Source organism: Pelecanus crispus, chromosome 18 (assembly GCF_030463565.1).
Source record: "Pelecanus crispus isolate bPelCri1 chromosome 18, bPelCri1.pri, whole genome shotgun sequence".
Taxonomy (NCBI): Eukaryota; Metazoa; Chordata; class Aves; order Pelecaniformes; family Pelecanidae; genus Pelecanus; species Pelecanus crispus.
In genome coordinates, this window is record NC_134660.1 from 3,463,641 (window position 1) to 3,484,393 (window position 20,753).

The window sequence follows — 20,753 nt, forward strand, 5'->3', positions numbered from 1 at the left end:
GTGCAGCCACCCCTCGGGGTTCCTCCCCCGCCTCCCCGGGGCTCTGCGCCCACCCGCCTCCTCCGGCACCGAGGGCTGGGCCCCCCGAGGTGCAGAGCACCCACCCGCCCGCGCCCCGGGGCGAGGGGGCAGCCGGAGCCGGGGCTTGGGCCGGGTCCCGGGCTGCTCGGGACGCTGCTGGGGGCAGCGGGGCCTCTCCCCCGCCCCGGGGCACCGGCTGCGGCCCCGGGAGCCCGGCGGGCCCCCCCCGCCCGGTCTCGCAGCGCCCCCTTCGGGCCGGAGCGGCCAGGCCCGGGGCCGCGGGGAGCGGCGGCGCTGAGCCGGCCCCGGAGCCGGTCCCGATCGCTGCCGGGAGCCCGGAGCCGGTCCCGGTCGCTGCCGGGAGCCCGGAGCCGGTCCCGATCGCTGCCGGGAGCCCGGAGCCGGTCCCGGTCGCTGCCGGGAGCCCGGAGCCGGGCAGCGCCGCTCCCCCGGGCTGGCGGATGCTCCGGGACCGCCGCGGCTCGGTTCGCCCCGCTGATGCGGAGCCGTCGCGGGTGGAAAACGTGACCATGAAAACAGCCCAGCAGCCACCGGTGCCAGTCCCGGCGCTGCCCGGCCTCGGCTTCTGCTCCCCGCGGGGCGTCCCGGTGCCCCAGGCAGCAGCTGCAGCCCCGCCCGGGCGGGGAAGGGACCGCGGCGGTCCCGGGGCACCGGCAGCGCCTGCCTCCAGCCCGTCCGGGCTGCCAGGACCGAGCCCTGCCCGGTGCCTCCCTGCGTCCCGGCCCCTCCGCTCCGGGTGTCAGAGGGGCCGGGACCCGCCCGCGGAACCGGCTCCTCCCGCCCCGCCCCGCTCCGCTGACGGTACCGGCTCGGTCCCTCCCACCGCCGTCCCGCGATTGGCGGCGGCGCTGGGGCCGGGAGCGGCGATGGCGGCGCGGCGGGGGCTGGCGCTGCTGCTGCTGCCGCCGCTGCTGCTGCTGCTGCCGCTGCTGGCGGCGGCGGCGCCGCGGGCGGGCGCGGGGGACGCGGGGCAGGAGGCGGCGGTGCGGGCGCTGGCGCGGCGCCTGCTGGGCCCTCGGGCCGCCGCCGTGGCTCTGTCGGTGCAGGCGGCGCTGGCGGCGGGCGGGCCCGACACCTACCGGCTGCGCTCGCCGCCCGGCGCCGCCGTGGCCGTGGCCGTGACGGGCTCCAGCGGCGTGGCGGCGGCCGCCGGCCTCTACCGCTACCTGCGCGACTTCTGCGGCTGCCACCTCTCCTGGTCCGGGGCGCAGCTCCGCCTGCCCGACCCGCTCCCGCGGCTGCGGGCCGAGATCCGCGCCTCCGCCCCCGGCAGGTAACGGGGCCGGGGTCCCGCCGGGGCCGTCCCGTCCCGTCCCGTCCCGTCCCATGGGGCCGAGCTGGGCTCCGGGCGCGGGGCCGGGCGATGCTCACGCCTCGTTAGCCCGGGACAAGGCGCCCTTACGTAACGGGAACGGGGAACGGGAACGGGGAACGGGAACGGGAATGGGGAACGGGAATGGGGAACGGGAATGGGGAACGGGAACAGGAATGGGGAACGGGAATGGGGAACGGGAACAGGAATGGGGAACAGGAACGGGGAACAGGAATGGGGAACGGGAACAGGAATGGGGAACAGGAACAGGAATGGGGAACAGGAACAGGAATGGGAAAAGGAATGGGAACAGGAATGGGAACGGGAATGGGAACAGGGAACGGGAACAGGAACAGGGAACGAGAATGGGAACAGGAATGGGAACAGGAATGGGGAACAGGAACAGGAATGGGAATGGGAACAGGAATGGGAACGGGAACCGGGAACGAGAATGGGAACAGGAATGGGGAACAGGAACAGGAATGGGAATGGGAACAGGAACGGGGAACGGGAACAGGAATGGGAACGGGAACAGGGAACGGGAACGGGAACAGGAACGGGAACAGGAATGGGAACAGGAATGGGAACGGGGGGCCCAGCCCGCAGCCTCCTGCCCGCTCCCCTCCAGGTACCGCTACTACCAGAACGCCTGCACCCAGAGCTACTCCTACGCCTGGTGGGACTGGGCGCGCTGGGAGCGGGAGATCGACTGGATGGCGCTCAGCGGCATCAACCTGGCGCCGGCCTTCGCGGGGCAGGAGGCGGCCTGGCAGCGGGTTGAGTATCGGGGTCCGTGGGACCGGGCAGGGCAGCGGGGCGGCCGCGGGGCCGGCTGAGCCTCCGCCACCCCGCGCAGGTGTACCGCTCCCTGGGGCTGAACCAGTCGGAGATCGATGCGTACTTCACGGGGCCGGCGTTCCTGGCCTGGAACCGGATGGGGAACCTCCACGGTTGGGCAGGGCCGCTGCCGCCGGCCTGGCACCTCAAACAGCTTTACCTGCAGGTACCAGGGGCACTGGGGCTGCCCGCCCGCCCGGGGCAGACCCATGCGACCCCCTGTCCTGTTCCTCCAGGCTGAGACCGCGCTCACGGAGGCTTGGGGGCCGCCGCTCCCTTCCCCAGGCTCCAGCAGCACCTGGGGGCCCTGCGCGGGGAGGTGGGGGCTCCTCTCCCCCTGCTCCCTCCCTCTTTCTCTTTCCCAGTACCGGATCGTGGAGAGGATGCGCTCGCTGGGGATGATCACGGTGCTGCCAGCCTTCGCGGGCCACGTGCCCCAGGGGGTTCTTCGGTAGGTGCAGCCCCGCGGGCTCACGGATCCTGCAGGGCCCCGGTGACAGCTCCCTCCCCGGCGTCTCAGCCCTGGGCCCTTCTTGGGGTCCCACCTCCGGCCAGCGCTGGCTGCACAGGGCGCTCCCAGGGCCAATGGAGCTCCCGGCCCTCCGGTGCCTGTGCCGGCTTCCCCAGGAGGCCGCCCTGTCACCGCAGGGGCACCCCAGCCCTGTCCTGATCCTGATCCCTGTCTCTGCCCTCCGGTGCAGCATCTTCCCGCGCGTGAATGCCACTCGCCTTGGGGGCTGGAGCCACTTCGACTGCACCTACTCGTGTACCTACCTGCTGGACCCGGAGGACCCCATGTTCCAGGTGATTGGGACCCTCTTCCTGAAGGAGCTGATCAAGGACTTCGGCACAGACCACATCTATAGCGCCGACACCTTCAACGAGATGACCCCCCTCTCCTCTGACCCTGCCTATCTCTCGAGGGTCAGCAACGCTGTTTTCAGGTCGATGACGGGAGGTGGGTCAGCGTGCAGTGCCGGCCCGGCCGCAGGGCTCTGGGGGCTGGGGGGCCAAGGGGCTGGAGGGGAGGGAAGTGACTCTCGGTGCCAGACCCTCAAAGTTCCCTCTAAGAGGGGCGGTTGGTGGCCCCGGCGCCTCGCGGGATGCCCGCTGTGCCAGGAGCGCGGCAGCTGCGCCGGCGGGGCCTGCCTGGAGGGGAGCCTCACCCCATGCACCTCTGTCCCCAGCCGACCCCGAGGCTCTGTGGCTCATGCAGGGCTGGCTCTTCCAGCACCAGCCAGACTTCTGGCAGCCAGCGCAGGTGCGGGCCCTGCTGCATGGTGTGCCCCTCGGTAGGATGATTGTTCTCGACCTCTTTGCTGAGTCCAAGCCCGTCTACCAGTGGACGGAGTCCTTCTACGGGCAGCCCTTCATCTGGTGTATGCTGCACAACTTCGGGGGCAATCACGGCCTCTTCGGCACCGTGGAGGCCATCAACCATGGCCCCTTCGTGGCTCGCCACTTCCCCAACTCCACCATGGTGGGCACCGGGCTGGTGCCTGAGGGCATCGAGCAGAACGACATGGTGTACGAGCTGATGAACGAGCTGGGCTGGCGCCAGGAGCCCCTCGACCTCCCCAGCTGGGTGACCCGCTACGCCGAGCGCCGCTACGGCGCCCCAAACGCCGCCGCGGCCAGTGCCTGGCGGCTGCTCCTCCGCAGCGTGTACAACTGCACCGGCGTCTGCGTCAACCACAACCGCAGCCCGCTGGTGCGCCGGCCCTCCCTGCGCATGGACACGGAGCTGTGGTACAACGCCAGTGACGTGTACGAGGCCTGGCGCCTGCTGCTGAGCGCCGGCGCAGAGCTGGGCTCCAGCCCCACCTTCCGCTACGACCTGGTGGATGTTACGCGGCAAGCGGCTCAGCAGCTGGTGAGCGACTACTACCTGAGCATCCGCCGGGCCTTCCAAAGCCACGCGCTGCCGGAGCTGCTGACGGCCGGTGGCGTGCTGGTCTACGACCTGCTGCCGGAGCTGGACAGCCTCCTCTCCAGCCACAGCCTCTTCCTGCTGGGCCGCTGGCTGGAGAGCGCCCGCGCCATGGCCACCAGCGACCGGGAGGCCGAGCAGTACGAGCTGAACGCCCGGAACCAGGTGACGCTCTGGGGACCCAGCGGGAACATCCTGGACTACGCCAACAAGCAGCTGGGGGGGCTGGTGCTGGACTACTACGGCGTGCGCTGGAGCCTCTTTGTCTCTGCCCTGGTAGAGAGCCTCAACTCGGGCAGCCCCTTCCACCAGGACCAGTTCAACCAGGCCGTCTTCCAGGTGGAGAGAGGCTTCGTCTACAACAAGAAGCGCTACCCGGTTGTGCCGGCTGGGGACACGCTGGAGATCTCCAGGAAGCTGTTCCTCAAATACTACCCCAGCACCCTGCGGCGCAGCCCGGCTGGGCCAGTGTGACTTTGGGCCGTGCCTCCGGAGCCTCCCCGGGGAGGGAGGGCAGAGACCCCGCGCCCTCCCAGCTCCAGGCTCCCGCAGCTCCTGGCCTGACGGCTGTGTCCCGGCGATGCTGGAATGAAAGCACAGAGCCCCGGTGGCCCCCAGCCAGCCCAGACCCGCCGTTTCCCCCATATGGGCAGGACGCACCCGAGGGGGGCTGGCAGCCAGATGCGGGACAGGCTCTGCCCCAGGGACGCATCCTGCACCAGGCGCTGTGCTCAGCCCTGCCTGGCTGCCCTGAGCCTGTCCCCAGGAAAGCTGGGCTGCCCTAGGCGTGAGCCGGGAGGCGAGGGCCCAGGGGAAGGGCTCTGCTGCTCCGGCACTTCCAGCTGGAAGCTCAGCGGGAGCTGAGACTGTGCCGAGGGAGAGGGCACATGTGGAGCCCTGGCTGGCGGGGGCGATGATGGCGGAGAAGCAGCCAGGGAGGTGGCAGCAGTGGGAGGGGGGGCAGAGCAGCCCCGGCCACGCTTGGTGCCTTTTGTACCAAAAGAGGCTTTGCAGAGTGTTCTGCAGTGATGCTGGGGCCGCGCTCCCTGGGACAGGGCTTTCTGGGCCTTTCCACCCCCCAGCTGGGGCTCAGGGAGAGCCCAGCTGCAGTGCTGCCAGCCTGCGGAGCAATTAAAGGCCTGGTCGCTGAGCACTCTTTTCTCCCATGTGTGTTCATCTCCTCTCCCCGGTGCAGGACATGTGCGAAACGGGGGGCAGGGGAGCGGCGCTCAGCCCCCCATCCTGCATAGCAGGAAAAACGCACTGCCAGGTGCGTGCCGGCAGCTGGGTGCCTGGCACGGCACGGTGCGCTTGGGGCTGGCCCCGGCTGGTGCCAACCCCTGGGGCTGCGGCTCCCCTTGTGCCCCAGACCCTCCTCCCGTGGGGGGGTCCCGGCTCCGCGGGGTCTTTATCGCAGCAGCTGTGTGAGCATCAAGGCACAGGGAGCCCTGAGCGCGGGCAGGGAGGTGGGTGGAGGGGCCTTGAGATAAGGCGGCAGACACAACACGGCATGGGGAGGGGGGACCCCCCTCCCGGCCCTTTTAAACAGCGCGGCCCCCTCGGCCAGCACTGCCTGCCCATGGAGAAAACCACGGTGCTGATCACGGGCTGCTCCTCAGGCATCGGCCTGGGGCTGGCCGCGCGCCTGGCCACCGACACCGCTCGCAGGTTCAAAGGTAAAGGGGTGATGCTGCACCATGGGGGCTGGCACCCCCGGGGGTGCCCAGGCAGCCGAGGACAACCGGTGCCTTGGGGTGGGCTGGGGACGGCGTTGGCTGGGCAGCTCGGCAGCACCGCTGCCCGCAGCCGCGCTCTCTCCTCCAGTGTACGCCACCATGCGCGACCTGGCCAAGGGCGAGCGGCTGCTGGAGCGCCTGGGGGGCTGCTGCCCCGACACGCTGGAGGTCCTGCAGCTCGACGTCACCGACCCGTGCTCGGTGGCAGCTGCTGTGCAGCGAGTGCAGGGGCAACGGCTGGACGTGCTGGGTACGGCTCTTCCTGGTGCCCCCACCATCCCCAGGGTGGCTGGGGTGACCTCTTTGGGGTTGCCGACCCTCCCTGGGGCACCAGGAGCAAATGCCAAATCACGGGAGGTGCCGGCAGTCCCGGGGCTGGGATGGGATGTGTTCAGCGGGGCAAGGGTGTAGGAGCTGGGTTTGGGGGTGCCGAGGGTTGCTGGCCCATCAGCAGGGAAGCGACCCCACATTCCTGGCACCTCGACAGCGCCAGGGAGTGGGCGGGGGGGGTGCGGTCCCAGCTCACCAACGCTGTGGCTGGCAGTCTGCAACGCGGGGGTGGGACTGATGGGTCCCCTGGAGACCTGCTCCGACCAAGCCATGAAGACCGTCTTCGACGTGAACCTCTTCGGGGCCATCCGCACCATCCAGGCGTTCCTGCCCGCCATGAAGCGCCGCAAGGCCGGACGGATCATCATCTCCAGCAGCATCGGGGGGCTGCAAGGTGGGACCTGGCCCTGCTGCGGCAGGACCTCCAGCACCCTGCGGCACGGGGAGCCACGGGGAAAGGACCCGGTGCTCACGGTGCGGCTCTGCCCCAGGACTGCCCTTCAACTCTGTGTACTGCGCCAGCAAGTTTGCAGTGGAGGGGCTGTGCGAGAGCCTGGCCATCGTCCTGCAGCCCTTCAACATCCAGTGAGTCCCGGCAGCACCGTGGGCAGCTGCACTCCTGTTCCCTGTGGCGGGACGGAGGGATGCCGGGACGGAGGGATGCCGGGATGGAGGGTACTATGGTGGCTCACGCACCTGGCTCAGAGCTGCCGCCCCGCTCCTTCCCGCAGCCTGACGCTGGTGGAGTGCGGACCTGTCAACACCAGCTTCCTGGCCAACATGCAGTGCCTGGACCCCGAGGGCAGCGAGCTGCAGGGCCTGGACGCTGAGACACGGGGCCTCTACCGCCGGTACCTGCAGCACTGCCAGAGCCTCTTCCACGACGTGGCCCAGGAGGTGGAGGACGTCCTGCAGGTCAGTCCCTGCGGGGTGGGGGCGAAGGGGTCCGTGCCCGGGTCTGGCCATGGGGTCCCGGCCCCGCGGCTGTGCCGGGGATGGGTGCGACCCCTCTGCGGTGCCAGGTGTTCCTGGAGGCCATCGGCACCCCATGCCCTCCCCTGCGCTGCATCACCACCCAGCTCTTCGCCCCGCTCTCGCGCCTGAGGCTGGCCAGCCCCGACGGCTCCGCGTACGTCCGGGCCATGCACGACTTCGTGTTCGGCCGCGGCGAGGCCGGCGGCGACCAGCCCTGAGCAGAGCCACCGGGACACCGGGGGAAGCGCGCTGCGGTGCGGACCCCCGGCCCTGCGGCGTCCGGCCCGGCCCGGGGGGTCTCGGTCCCCCCGTGTTGCCAATAAAACCCTTTGCAGCCGCCCGGCTCCCGGCTCCGTCCCTCTCGCCGCAGCCCCTCGCCGAGCAGCCCCGCCCGGGGGCTGGCGGGGGTTCAGCCCGGTCCCGGGGGGGCTCCCCCCGCCCTCGCTCCGGGGTCCCGCGGGGGGTCCCCGGGACGCAGCCGCGCCCCGCGGGGCCGGCGGGGCCGTGCCCGGTGCCGCGGGCGGGGGGGGGCGGGTCTCTCCGTCTCCTCCCTCCGCGGGCGGAGCCCGGTCCCGACGCTCGCCTCGCACGGCGGGGGGACCCCACCCCGCGACCTCCCTTCCCCGCTGCCGGCCGCCGACGCCGGGCAGCGGCCGGGCTCTCCCGGGAGGCTGTCCCGGGCCGGTTCCGGGGCGGCGGCGGCGGCTTCCGGCGGGGCCATGCCGCCCGCCGGCTCGGGGCTGCTGGTGCTGACGGCGCCGCTGGGCGCCTTGCCCCGGGGGGCGGCGGCGGCGGCGCTGGCGGCGGCGGCGGGGGCGGTGGCGGGGCCGCTGTACGTGCACCTGCAGCCGGGGCTGCTGCTCGCCGCCCCCGCGCCGCGCCCCGCCGCGCCGCCCGCCTGCCCCGCGCTGCTCCGGGCCTTGGCCGCGCTCTACGCGGCGGCGGCGGCGCAGCGGGGCCTGGACCTGCGCGTCCTGCTGGGCCCCGGCCGCCGCCTGGCCCGGCCCCCCCGCGTCCTGCTGGCCGCTGCCGCCGAGGGGCCGGCGGGGCCGGTGCGGCTCGGCCTGCAGCACTTGGCCGCCGCCGCCTACGGCTGCCCCCCGCGCCTGCCCGTCCTGCTGCTGGGCGGCCCCGGGGAGGCCGGGCTGGACCCCGGGGAGGCCCCCGAGGAGGCCCCCGAGGAGGACCCCGACGCGGCGCTCCCCGACTTCTCCGACGTGGTGGTCGGCGGCACCTTCGACCGCCTGCATGGCGCCCACCGCTTCTTGCTCAGCGCCTGCTGCCTCCTGGCCCGGCAGCGGCTCCTGGCCGGGGTGGCCGACGGCGACCTGCTCCGCCGTGAGTCCCGGGGCGACCGGCACCGCGCTGGGGCGGGGGGGGAGCCGGGGGCGGCCGGCCCTGCTGCCGGTATGGGGCCGAGGGGTCGGCCCGGTGCTGACCGGGACAGGGCGGTGAGAGGGGCCGGTGGTCTGGGGTCCCTGTGGCGCGTGGGGTCCCGGCAGTCATGCACCCAGAGCGCCTGGGTGGCCCTGTCCGGGCAGGGTGACAGTGCGGGCCCGGCGTCCCGTCTGTGCCAGCGATGGCGGCACGCAGACACGGAGCTGACGGCGCGGCAGGGGCGAGGGGAGCCGGAGGAGGCAGCCTCCCAAAGTCACAGACGGGTTTTGTCTCCGTCTCCCGGTCTTGCTTTTCCATCGCTCTTTTGCCGCCGCTCTGGGAGCTGCGCGTTGTTAAACAGACGCTCTCTTGCTTCTCCACTCCCCTGGCACCCGGCAGACAAGGTCCTGATGGAGCTGATCGAGCCGTACGAGCTGCGAGCGGCGAAGCTGCGCGAGTTCCTGGAGGACGTGAAGCCCTCGCTGCGTTACGACATCGTGCCTCTTCTCGACCCCTACGGCCCCTCGGTCACGGACCCCGACCTGCAGTGCTTGGTGGTCAGCGAGGAGACCCGCAGGGGAGGGGAGGCCGTGAACAAGAAGAGACTTGAAAACGTAATGCCTGCGCAGGAGCCCGCTGGGCTGCCCCTTCCCGCCCTCTTGCCCCTGCCCGCCGTTGGCTGCGGGCAAATCGGGTCTTGGTGAGCAGCCGCGGCTGTTCGGTGCCCCGGCGTGCCGCAGCCTGGGCTTGAGGGCACCCTGCAGATGGGTGCCTCGTGCCGAGCTGCCCCCAGCCACGTGCGCCCCAAGGGTGGTGCGGCAGCCTCTGCGGCGGCCTGACCCCGGGCAGCGCCGCCAGCCCCGCACGCAGGGAGAGTCAGGGTCAAGCAGGCAGCTTTGTGGGCTCTCTTCCCCTCTTGGCTGCCGGGAACGTGCCCTTCGCAGGGATGGAGCTGCCCCGTGGGGACGCTGGGAGCGGCTGCAGCCTCGTTTGTGCTGCTTCGTTCAGGCCTTGACCTCCCGCTGAGCCCCCTTCCCTCCGCTGAATCCCCGCAGCTGCTGGGGCTGACGGCCCTCGGGGCTCTCTTCTCTCGGCAGGGCCTCCCCGAGCTGGCTCTCTACGAGATCCTGTTGATGAAGGACCCCGAGCACAGTCAGAACGAGGAGGAGAAGATCAGCTCCTCCAGCCTCCGGCAGAGGCTGCTGGGGACGCTGCTGCAGCCCCCGCGGGTGAGGGGGGTGCTTGGAGAGCCGTGGGCCGCGATGGGAACAGTGTGCCAGGGAGGAGGGGTGGCAGCCTCGGGAGCTGAGGAGCCAGCTCATCCCCCCGCTGCGGGGGGACAAGTTTCGGAGGACTGCCTGCCCGCTGCCTGTAGCCCTCAGAGGGAGCAGGCCCCAGCTCTGCAGGGCCAGGACCTTTCGTGCCCGTCTCCAGGCCGGGTGGTCAGGATCCAGCAGAGCCCACGTCCTCCGTCTGCTGGCAACAGCTTTCCTTCTTCTCTTAGCAAGACCCTGCCTTGCCTTCGCGCCCGTACGTGATCGGCCTGACTGGAGGAACCGGGAGTGGGAAAACCTCCATCGCCAAACTTCTGGGGCACCTGGGAGCGTTCCTCATTGACGCTGACAAGCTGGGCCACGCCGTCTATGTCCCCGGTGGCCCTGCCTACGAGCACGTGGTGGTGGCCTTTGGGGCAGGTAGAGCCACCGAAGGCTGCGGGGAAGACTGGGAGGAGGAAGAAGAGGTCGGGGTGTGCCATCATCTTAGTGTCGTCCCAGGGAGCCGTCCCTCCCTCCCTGTGGGTTTTGGGCTCCACGCCACCCAGCTCTGTAGCTGATTTGGTGATGGTTCGGCCCGAGCGGGGCAAACCACTGCTTTCCCCAAGTCTTGCGCGTCCCATGTCAGAGCTACTGTAAACTGGCTGGTGTGGAAGGCTAAACCGGGCTGTCTAGGGAAAGCTTCCCCTGTCCTCTTCTGGAGTAAGGGGAAGAGCTGCCAGGTCAGGTCCTACAGCTCCTTTCTGGGTCCCTCTGAGAGCCCCATGCTGAAATCCTTTCACTCTGACTTCGGCTTGCCGCAGGGAAGCGGGTTGGATTCATTCCTCCCAAGCCTGTTCTGCTTCTGTCTTGCAGAAATCTTGAATGAAGACGGGACGATTAACAGGAAAGTCCTTGGGGCCAAAGTGTTTGGAAACCAGGTAAAAGCAGCATGGAGACTGTCAATGTTTAATCTTGCAAGCTGGGAGCTCTCCATCTGTCCTGAGGCTTTTTATTTTTCAGCCCTTTGAGCTGCTGACGCCTTCCTGACTACTTTCTGGCAGTGACGTACGGACAGGGCAGGACACAGAGATCCCAGCTCTGTAGCCGAGTCAGCAGCCGTGCTGGACACACTCCTCTCGCCCCGGCAGCTACTGCTGCCTCCCCGTCCCCATCCCTGTCCCCTCTGTCCCACGCTTGTCCTCCGCCCAGCGCGGAGCAACAGCCCTGACGCACGTGGAGGCGGTGCTCTCTGACCCTTGTGCGCGGTTTGGGCTCGGTGTACCCGCGGGGGCTCGGTGACGCGGCAGCCGAACCTGACCCTCTGTGCCTGGCTTTGTTGGCCGGGCCAGCGCTCAGCCTTTCGCCCAGGTCCTGTGGGCTGCCCTAGCCCGTGAAGGCAGCTCGAGGGGTTCTCCCGAGATGAATGGATCTCGCGTGGGTGCTGCTGCGTGGGGAGCTCGCTGTACTGCGGGGCGGGTCTTTGCAAAGCGCCTCTTGCAGCAGAGACTGAGCTGTGCCTGGCAGGGCAAGGAAAATAAAAGGCAGAAGAGCCTTGACCCCATCAGTGGGCGTGGGAGCCTCTGGCCAGCGTGGAAGCTTTCACAGAATCATAGAACGCTTTGGGTTGGAAGGGACCTTTAGAGCCCACCCAGCCCAACCCCTGCAGTGACAGGGACAGCTCTAACCAGCCCAGGGTGCTCAGAGCCCCGTCCAACCTGGCCTGGGATGTTTCCAGGGATGGGGCCTCCACCGCCTCTCTGGGCAACCTGTGCCAGTGCTTCACCACCCTCACTGTAAAAAATTTCTTCCTTATATCCAGTCTAAATCTCCCCTCCTTTAGTTTAAAACCGTTATTCCTTGTCCTGCCACGACAGGCCTTGCTAAAAAGATTGTCCCCATAGATTGTTTCCTTCCTTGCGCTTAGCGAGCAGCGATGGGCCGGGTCCATCCCCCATGCGTTAGCAGGTCCTTTCCGGGTGCCCTCCGTGACTGCCGCTGCCACCAGCGATCCCCTCGTTGGCTGCCCGGGGGTTCTGAGGGCAAGGAACCGAATCCTGTCGTGGTCCTTTCTAGGAGCGGCTGAAGAGTCTCACGGACATTGTGTGGCCTGAGATGGCCCGGATGGTCAAGGAGCAGATCAGGGAGGCGGATGCTCAAGGTAACTGGGGCAGGTCCCATTGCAGCACAAAGGTGGGAGTTGGGTGCATTGTCTTGTGTGGCACACCATGACCCAGAGCTCCTGGGAATCTGGTGCTTTTGGCAGCACGGTGAGTATTTTCCATGCTCAGACCCACCTCTTCTCTGCGGGGCAGCTTGCTGGGGATTTTCACTGGCACATCTCCGAGCAAACCCCTCCACTCAGCTGGGCCGGCAGCTGGGACTGGCTTACCTCAAGCTTCCTGCTCTGGAGGAGGGTGGAGGTTGCTTTCTCTTTCCCGTGTGACTTCAAGTTTGGTTTCCGTGTAGTGCTCCAGCAGTGAGTGTGGTGTGTATTCCTTCTGGGAGCAGGATTTTTCCAGCTCTTGGGAAAGGCTGTTGGTAGCTCAATAGGCGTTTGGCTGAAGGCATTGGCTTGCCGTGCCTGGGAACCCTCCATCCCAGGTGCGCCCTTTAAGCAAACACAGCCTCTGCCTGCCACTCTCTTTTCCACGTGAGGTTCTTTGGCTCAGCAGTAAAGTGTCTGTGCTGCCAGTTTGCAGGAAGGCGTGACTCTGAGCGTAAGTGGACTGGCTGGGTTGGACGCCGAGGAGCAGTCGCGCCGCCTTGCGATTGCCAGGTAATGAGGAATGGCCTCGTTCCATAGGAAAGGCCGTGTGTGTGCTGGACGCTGCCGTGCTGCTGGAGGCTGGCTGGCAAGATATGGTCCATGAGGTGTGGACGGCCATCATCCCAGAAGAGGAGGTGGGCAATGCCCCTTGGCCCGTCGCTTGCTGCCAGGGCTGGTTCTCAGCTTCCCCGCCGAGCGCCTGAGCATCCCCTCTGCTCCTGCCAGGCTGTGAAGCGCATCATGGCCAGGGACGGGCTGAGCGAGGAGGCTGCTCGCAGCCGGCTGCGGAGCCAGATGACCAACAGCCAAAGGGTGGAGCAGTCGCAGGTGGTGCTGTGCACGCTCTGGGAGCCGGACGTCACCCGCAAGCAGGTGAGCCCTGGGCTGGCTGCAGTGCTGGGGTCTGTCTCGGGCGGTAAAGGGGAAGGCGGGCGCCCGTGACGGGGACCGGAGGGCTCAGTGCTGCGCCCGGGTCATCCATGGCATGCCTCGGCATGCTGCTCCCCATCGAGGCTGCCTCTGGACGCGGCCACGAGGAACGAATTCTGGGATGTAAACGCAGCAGGGAAGGGACAAGAAGTGTGGGACCCTCGTGTGATGCTCCTGCCCGTGCCGTGGTGCCGCTTGCCTCGTCCCCAGCTTGGCCGCGGGCTCTGAGGTGCCGTCCCATGTGGGTTTTCTGGCAGGTGGAGAAGGCCTGGGACCTCCTGCAGCAGCGCCTGAGCCACGAGCGCGGCCCGTGAGGGGCTCTCGCTCCTCTTGACCGTCACGCGCCGACCCCACGGATCCCACACTGGTGGGACGGGAGGCGAGGGTCCGTGTGCTGGCATCGCGCGCCGTCAGCGACCCGGCCGTGCTGGGAAGGAGCGTGGCACGGGGGCTGAACCCACCCGCCACATCCAGCCCCGCAGACGGGCCGGGGTGTCCCCCTGTCCCCCGGCAAGCAGCTCCTCGGCCCAAGGGGCTGAGCCTGCGCTGGTGCCCGGACCTCCTGTACGCCAGTAAAGAGGCTTCTCCCTGAGTGCATGTCCGTGTGCTGGTCCTGCCCCCCGCGCCCCCAGCCCACCCTCGCAGGGGCCGAACCCACCCCAGCAGCCGGCTCTGCTGCCCCGCTGTGGGGCCTCGCCCCCGGTTCTGGGGGTCCGGGGGCCCGGGGTGGTCGCCGTCCCCTTCCCCGACCGCCGCCGGCAGCGGAGCCGCAGCCCCCGAGGCGCTCGGTGCCGCCGGGGTCCCCACGGCCGGGCCCCGCACGGTGCCGCCGGGTCCGTCCCGTGGGCGGGCGGGGGGGGCGGAGCGGCCGGTCCCGCCCCCGGCGCCCCCCTCCCCCCGATGTCACCGGGAGCACGAGCCCGTCCTGCCCCGGTACCGGCGGGCAGAGCCGAGCCATGGCCGGGCGCGGGCGGACGCTGCTCGGGGCGCTGCGAGTGGCGGCGGGGCCGGCTCCCGGTGAGACGGCGCGGGGCCGGGGCGGCGGGGCCAGGGGGCCGGGGCGGTACCGTACTGGGGCCGGTGTACCGGTGCCGGTGTGGTACCATACCATACCGGGGCCAGTGTGCCAGTGCCGGTGTGGCACTGTACCATACCGGGGCCGGTGTGCCAGTGCAGTGCAGTACTGCACCGGTGCCGGTGCTGGTGTGGTACCGTGCCATACCGGGGCCAGTGTGCTGGCACGCTACTGTACTGGGGCTGGTGGGCCAGTGCAGTGCGGTACCGTACCGGGGCTGATGTGCCAGTGCTGGTGTGGTACCGTACCATACCGGGGCCAGTGTGCCTGTATGGTACCATACCATACTATACCATACCGGGGTGCTGGTGTGGTACCGTACCGGGGCCGATGTGCCGTGATGCGGCAGAGCCGGCTCCCTGACCCCCTCTCCCCTCCAGCTGTCTCGGCATCCCCCGTTCCTCACCGGTGCAGCCAGCACGGCCATTCCTGATCCCAGCGGGCACCGGCTCCAGCAGGCACTGGGAGCAGCGGGTCCTGGGGTGAGTCCTGCTGCCACCCTGGGTCCTGGCCCCCACGGGGGCATCGGCTGGGCTTGTGCAGGCCCTGACCCCCCGCCTCCAGCGCAGGTACTCAGCAGAGCAGATGTACGCACTGGTGGCCAATGTGGGGGAATACCGGCTCTTCGTGCCCTGGTGCAGCCGGTTGGCCACGCTCTCCCGCCGCGGGCAGGTGCTGCGGGCAGAGCTCGAGGTCGGCTTCCCGCCCTTCCTGGAGCGCTATGTCTCCGAGGTCTTCCTGGGCTCCTGGCGGATCTGGGTAGGCAGGGCAGGACCAGGGTGCTGCGGGTCTCGCTGGGGTGTGGGGGCATTTGGGCTGCACCCGGGGAGCTGGAGACCCCAACAGCTCCGTGAGGTGGGGACCTGGGGGGACGCGGGGACCGTCGCAGCCTGTGGATGCGCGGGGCAGGGGCAGGGCTGGGCCCCGCACGCTTCGGGAGCAGAGCGGCCTCCTGAGCGGGGCCGGGTCCCTGCCGCAGGCCGTCAGCCGGGACTGCCGCCTCTTCAGGCACCTGGAGACGCTGTGGCGGTTCGGGCCAGGGCTGCCCGGACGGACAGACACCTGCTTGCTGGACTTCTCAGTGAGTGCCTCCCCCTGCGCGGGGTCTGCTGGGGCAGGGAGAGCTGCAGGCAGCCCCCGGTGTTGCCCTGCTGTCGGGGGGCTGCCTGCCTGCCGTGACCCCCCCAACGCCTCTCCGCTCCCTGCCAGGTCTCCTTCGAGTTCAGGTTGGCGCTGCACTCCCGGCTGGCCAGCCCGTTTCTGGACGAGGTGGCGAAGCGGACGGTGGCGGCCTTCGAGGACCGGGCGCAGGCGCTGTTTGGGCCGCAGGCAGCTGTCCCGCCTCGCAGGCCGTGTGCCGGGCACGAGGACGCCTCACCAGGAGACGCTCCTCGGCGCTTGGTCCCGGTTTCGGCCGGGCTCTGCCCCCAGCCCTGCTCAGGGCCTCATCCTATTTATGTGCATTTAAGAGAGAATTTATTTTTCCAACCCCGGTTCTGCTCCGCGCCGCTGACGCGGGGACCAGCGCTGCCGGTGGGCGGGCTCGGCGGGCGTTCGGGGTGCGCTGTCCCAGCCGCAGCCCCCGGTGTGGGCGCTGCCTGCTCTGGCTTCCCTCCCCCGGGGGCTCCGGGCGGCCCCCGGCCCCTCGCCGGCAGCAGCCCCCAGCCCCCAGCCCGGTTACCGGGCCGAGGCGACGCGGCGGGGGCCGGCCCTTCCCCGCCCGGCCCGGGGCAGGACTCCGGGACTCCCGGTTCGCAGCACCGGGGCCGGGACCCCCGCGAGCGACGGACTCTGACCCAGGCCCGGCGCTCCTGCGTCACCGTGACGTCAGGGCGGTTACGAAAGTGCCGGGCATCGACCGGGCCGAGGCGGGTGGCGCTGCTGCTGCAGGCGCCCCCTGGCGGCCCGGCGGGGCGGACTGCGTTTCCCGGCGGCCCCCGCGGCGGTCACATGACCGGGGCGGGCGGAAGATGGCGGAGCCGCCCGGCGCCGCGGCCGAGGACTCCTGGGGGAAGGTGGCTCCGTTCGCCGGGCTGGGGCGGAGGGGCCGGGCCGGCTCGGCTCGCTTGGGCGCCGCTAAGGGCAGTGCGGGTGGGGGCGCTGGGCCGGGGCGGCGGCGGGGCCGAGGGCGGGCGGGGTGAGCGCCGGGTCGAGGGGAAAGGGTCATGGCGAGGGGCGGGGGTCAAAGGTCACTGAGCGGAGCTCGAGGGGCGGGGGGGTGCTGCTTGGGCGACCCGGGCTCCTGGGGTCAGGGGCCGAGGCCGGGGGTCAGGGGGCTCCGGGGGGAGCCGGGGGCCCCGACGGGGAGCCAGGCCCCGGGGTTTGCTGCCCCGGCCCCGCTGACATCTCTCCTCCCGCCCGCCGTGGCTCCGCCGGCCCCGCGCAAGGTGGACGCAGCCTACAGCGACAATGGCCTGGACTCGGGTAGGTGCCCGGGCAGCGCCTGGCCCTGGGCCGCCCCCGTGCAGTCACAGCAGCTGCTCGTCATGAGCGTGGCGGTGGCAGCGGCGGCCTGGTGACCCGTCCGCCCCATCCCTCTGCCCCCGGTTATGCGCCCCGGGTTTGTCCCTTTACTCCGTGAAACCTCTTCTTCCAGCGCTCTTTATGGAAAATGCTAGGAAAGGAAGCATAGTCTCGCGAGCCAACAGTATCGGCTCCACCAGTGCCTCTTCTGTCCCCAATACAGGTAGGCCCGTGGGGTTTGTCCTCTGTGACCGTGGGTCTTTCTGCTCACTGGGCTGCCCCGCACACAGCAGGGCTTCCAGCCCTCACCCCTGTGCCGAGGGCGCGAGCACAGCTGCCTCCCTCACTGGCTGCGCAGGATTCCCACCCCTAGGAGGGAGGGGAGATGGTGGGGAACAGCATCGGGGCATTGTGGTTTCCAGCAGCGTTTGGAGTAGGGAATCAGTCAGGTTGTGGCACCTTCCCAAGGGAGTCTTCTTCCTGCCCAGCTCCACAAGGAAAAGGAAAGGGTTGGCAGGGCCCCTCGGAGCATTTGTCCTTGGCCCGATGTGCTGGAGCTGGCTGCGGCCCTGGGGGCACGGGGCTCTCCTGGGCCTGGCTGTGGCTGCAGTGCAGCAGGAGCGGGGAGCCCAGCTGGTGCCTCGAGCTCTCGCCCCCTCCGTGCGCCTCTGCCCCCTGCGCTTCGGAGCTCGCCAGCCAGGCTTCTTCACGCTCACGCGAGTTCTCTCCGCGCAGATGATGAGGACAGCGATTATCACCAGGAGCCCTACAAGGAGTCGTACAAGGACCGGCGCAGGCGGGCGCACACCCAGGCGGAGCAGAAGAGGCGAGACGCCATCAAGGTAACCCGAGAGGCTGCGTGCGCCGTCAGAGCGCAGCAACTTGCCGGGGCCCTGCGGCACCCAGCACCCTGCTGTTTTCAGCACCTTCCCCTTTGTTTTGCTGCTGGATCTACCCTCCCCAGGCACAAGCATGCTGGGAGGCACCTTGGCTCTGGCTGGCTGCGTGGTGGGAGCTGGGATTTGCCACCTTGTGAGACTGGTTGTTTCAAATTGCTGAATTCCAAATGCATGTGCTGTGGCTCTGCTTCCCCACAGAAAGGCTACGATGACTTGCAGGCTATCGTTCCCACCTGTGAGCAGCAGGATTTCTCCATAGGCTCCCAGAAGCTGAGCAAGGCCATTGTCCTCCAGAAAAGTGAGTCTTGAGGGTGGGGAGAGGGAAGGGGGTGCTATCGATCCCCAAAATGCCTCGCTAGAGCCGCGCAGCGTGGAGGTTCAGCACTTTGGGAACCTTCTGGTGTGATGATGCTCTGGGGGAGCCCAGTGCTGGCCACCTCCAGCCACCCACCTCCCCGAGAAGAGTCAGGGCAGCTGGGAGCTGATGCTACCCAGGCTTGGGCACCTTCTGCGGGGCTCTTGGGGGCTTGTGTGTGCTCTTGAATCCTCACACTCTATTTTCATGCTCAGCTATTGACTACATCCAGTTCCTGCACAAGGAAAAGAAGAAGCAAGAGGAGGAAGTTTCTACCCTCAGGAAAGACGTGATGGCCTTGAAGATCATGAAAGTGTAAGGGAAGAGCTGTTGGTTGCTGCCCTCCTGCTGTTTTCCCCCCTGTCCTTCCAAGGCTCCGTGGGTGCAGTCAGTGCTTTGCAGCCAGCCTTGCACCCACAGTAGCAAGCCCGTCCCTGCCCACTGTCATCGTTTCTCCTGTGGCTCGTTAGTGTGGGTCTGTCTTGGGTTAGTTGGTGGAGTTTAGTACGAATGTGGATCTGAGTCAGAAAATGAATCTGCTCCCAGTGTCAGGAGAGGCTGCAGCTTCCCAGTGTTTATTTGCTTGCAGGATCTTCCACAAACTCTTGGTCCTCCCCATCCCTGCAGAGGTTCTCACTGGCCAGCGAAAGGCAGAGCTCTGCGCCGCGACTGGGTGGAAGCTGGGGGTGGGAGGCCTCACTCTGCTGCTGAACGTGTTTCAGAAACTACGAGCAGATTGTGAAAGCTCATCAGGACAACCCGAACGAGGGGAAGGACCAGGTCTCTGACGAGGTGAAGTTCAATGTTTTCCAAGGCATTATGGATTCCCTGTTCCAGTCCTTTAACGCCTCCATCTCAGTAACGAGTTTTCAGGAGCTCTCGGCTTGCGTCTTCAGCTGGATTGAGGAGCACTGCAAGCCCCAGGTAAGCAGGAGCTGGGGGTGGGCTGTCGCGACGGCAGAGGGAACCAGGGCGGAGAGCACTGCGCACATCTGCGCCCAGCTGGAGTGCGGGGCTGCGTGCGGCTGTCCCCCCTCCTGGGGTTTCCCAAAGGGCAGCGTGTGGCTGGTATGGGACTGGGGCAGGGCAGGGGCACAGTGGGGATGGGAGAGGGTGCCCGAGCTCCAGCCTCTCCCACTCCAGCTGCTGGACTGGTTTGGTGCTGAAAGCTGGCCAGGGTGAAACAGTTCAGAAGGAGAGTCCTGCTTGGTCCCCATCACTCCCTCAGCACACCTAAAGGTTTTCTGGGAATTAAGAAACCTCTCAGGGGTTCAGGCACTCAGGGCCGGGTCCCTGCCCTGCTGCGGCTGCCTGAGACCCCATGGCCCAGGAACAGTGGTGGGAGCGTTTCCCATACAGACGTGGCAGTTTGGCACCGCGTGTGCCAGCTCCAGTGCCGTGACCGGGGCTGATGCCCGCGGTACGTGCCCCAGGCTCTTGCAGGAGTCACTCACCAGGGACGCGCCATTCCTCCACCGGCACGACTGACCATGTCTCCTCTCTGCCCCAGACACTGCAGGACATTGTGATCGGGGTCCTGCACCAACTGAAGAGTCAGATCTACTGAGCCTTCCTGCTGCAGCGCCAGCGGCTCCGGGGCTGCTGCCACCTCTGCACCCACGTGGACGTGGCATCTCCTGCCTGGGGGCCTGGGTGACAGGCACCAGGAAGGGCTGGGTCATCTCCCTCGTGGCTGTTCTTAAAGCTTCTCTGAATTATTTATTGTATTAACTATGAAACCAAAATGACGCTGTGCACACACCTCTGCTCCACAGGTACTGTCACAGTCAATATTACCAAATATTTGTAGGGACATAGTGAAGGCGGGGAAAAAAGTGTGTATTGAGTAGAGGTCTTTTAAGATGCCAGAGAGTCTTTAGCTCAGGCAGGCGCGGTGGGGTTTGCCTGTGCCACTGACTCTCTGCTGCGGAGCAGATCTGCTCTGCAACCTCAGGCCTCTGATACAACCCCTTCTGATCCCAGGGGAGGGGGAATGAAACAAGAACACACACTAAAAGCTGTTGGTTTCTGTTAAAACAGGCTAGGAATAGGCTTCTCCCGTAACTGGGCTTTCTCGTACCTCCCTGTGAAGCAGCTCTTACGGGGCAGGGTGTTTTTTTAAAAGTTGTGTAGATGCTTTGGGGAAGGATGAGCCCATCACTGCCAGGAAGACACTTAATCGGTGCAGCCGCCACCTCCCCGGTGCAGAGCTGGCGGCACGGGCCAGGGACTTGCTAAAACCTGACCTCTCCCGCTGTAGCCATAGTTCCCCTGACAGGGAGACAGGAGCAAGCCTTCTGTACAGGCTTTTCCTGCTCGCGCTGGTGAGTGCTGAAATGTGTCCAGCTTCATCCATCTTTGGGTTTTGATGTGGCTGTATTGAACAGGAAAGTAGCTCAGTAGCTGTAGCACAGCGCTGCCACGGGCTCTCGCTGCTCCTCCTTTTATAGAGATACATACGTATAACCAGCCTTGATTTGATTTTTTTTTTTTTTTTTTGTTTTTATAAATCACTGAAATCATCCTGAAGTATTATCAGTGTCAGCTTTGCAGACATGCTCTCTGGGGACACTTTTTAAGCTGTCACATGCTGCCGCTGTCAGTATGGGTCGTAGCTCTGGCCGACAGAAACGCTTCGTGGTGTGGTGTAGCCGCTGCCCAAGTGACGGTTGTTCCACCACACAGAGCAATTGTACTGGGGCTCCTCCAGCGTGGTGACGCTGGCAGTAGGATTTGTTCTCTGTAATCACATTCGTGCTCCCACTCCAGGGGTAGTGGATTTCTTTTACACTGTTTTTCCACTAGTGACGAGGTAGCGCTCGGCTCCAGGTTATGTGGTTTGAACGCTGCAGCATGAGAATGTTTAAGCTACTGTTTCTACCCCCATTTAGTAGCGGAGAACCCATTCGGTGGCAGGGGTGGGTGTGATTTTTATGCAGAATTATTCTTCAAACCCTGCCTTTGGGTGCC

The 20,753-nt window shown here is 67.5% G+C and overlaps 5 protein-coding genes across 6 annotated transcripts; all 5 read left to right on the plus strand.

Moving 5' to 3' along the window:
• The first annotated feature begins 908 nt into the window (after positions 1-908).
• NAGLU (N-acetyl-alpha-glucosaminidase) lies at positions 909-4,639 on the plus strand. Its single transcript, XM_075723105.1, has 6 exons — positions 909-1,315; positions 1,983-2,130; positions 2,211-2,357; positions 2,557-2,642; positions 2,893-3,149; positions 3,379-4,639. The coding sequence occupies exons 1-6, from the start codon at positions 909-911 to the stop codon at positions 4,593-4,595; spliced, it is 2,262 nt and encodes a 753-aa protein (XP_075579220.1). The 3' UTR covers positions 4,596-4,639.
• Positions 4,640-5,700: 1,061 nt separating this feature from the next.
• On the plus strand, positions 5,701-7,380 carry HSD17B1 (hydroxysteroid 17-beta dehydrogenase 1). The gene is made up of 6 exons (XM_075722862.1): positions 5,701-5,797; positions 5,946-6,107; positions 6,402-6,581; positions 6,679-6,772; positions 6,919-7,102; positions 7,210-7,380. The coding sequence occupies exons 1-6, from the start codon at positions 5,701-5,703 to the stop codon at positions 7,378-7,380; spliced, it is 888 nt and encodes a 295-aa protein (XP_075578977.1).
• Positions 7,381-7,881: 501 nt separating this feature from the next.
• On the plus strand, positions 7,882-13,305 carry COASY (Coenzyme A synthase). Its single transcript, XM_075723025.1, is given in 11 exon segments — positions 7,882-8,500; positions 8,939-9,153; positions 9,637-9,768; positions 10,044-10,233; positions 10,444-10,515; positions 10,518-10,535; positions 10,669-10,733; positions 11,869-11,953; positions 12,599-12,696; positions 12,788-12,934; positions 13,249-13,305. Coding segments are annotated over 11 exon segments (1,698 nt in total).
• A 642-nt stretch (positions 13,306-13,947) lies between these two features.
• Positions 13,948-16,020, plus strand: LOC142595286 (coenzyme Q-binding protein COQ10 homolog B, mitochondrial-like). The gene is made up of 6 exons (XM_075723026.1): positions 13,948-14,054; positions 14,447-14,548; positions 14,636-14,825; positions 15,046-15,147; positions 15,276-15,473; positions 15,898-16,020. The coding sequence occupies exons 1-6, from the start codon at positions 13,948-13,950 to the stop codon at positions 16,018-16,020; spliced, it is 822 nt and encodes a 273-aa protein (XP_075579141.1).
• Positions 16,021-16,030: 10 nt separating this feature from the next.
• MLX (MAX dimerization protein MLX) lies at positions 16,031-20,272 on the plus strand. 2 transcript variants are annotated; one of them, XM_075723107.1, is made up of 8 exons: positions 16,031-16,081; positions 16,454-16,490; positions 16,663-16,752; positions 17,265-17,371; positions 17,627-17,726; positions 17,999-18,098; positions 18,506-18,707; positions 19,294-20,272. In XM_075723107.1, exons 1-8 carry the CDS (start codon positions 16,037-16,039, stop codon positions 19,348-19,350), a joined length of 738 nt encoding a protein of 245 aa, XP_075579222.1. In that variant the 5' UTR covers positions 16,031-16,036; the 3' UTR covers positions 19,351-20,272. The 2 variants fall into 2 exon arrangements, with proteins under 2 accessions (XP_075579222.1, XP_075579221.1); XM_075723106.1 differs by lacking the exon at positions 16,663-16,752 and having other exon boundaries at positions 16,037-16,081.
• The last annotated feature ends 481 nt before the right edge of the window (positions 20,273-20,753 follow it).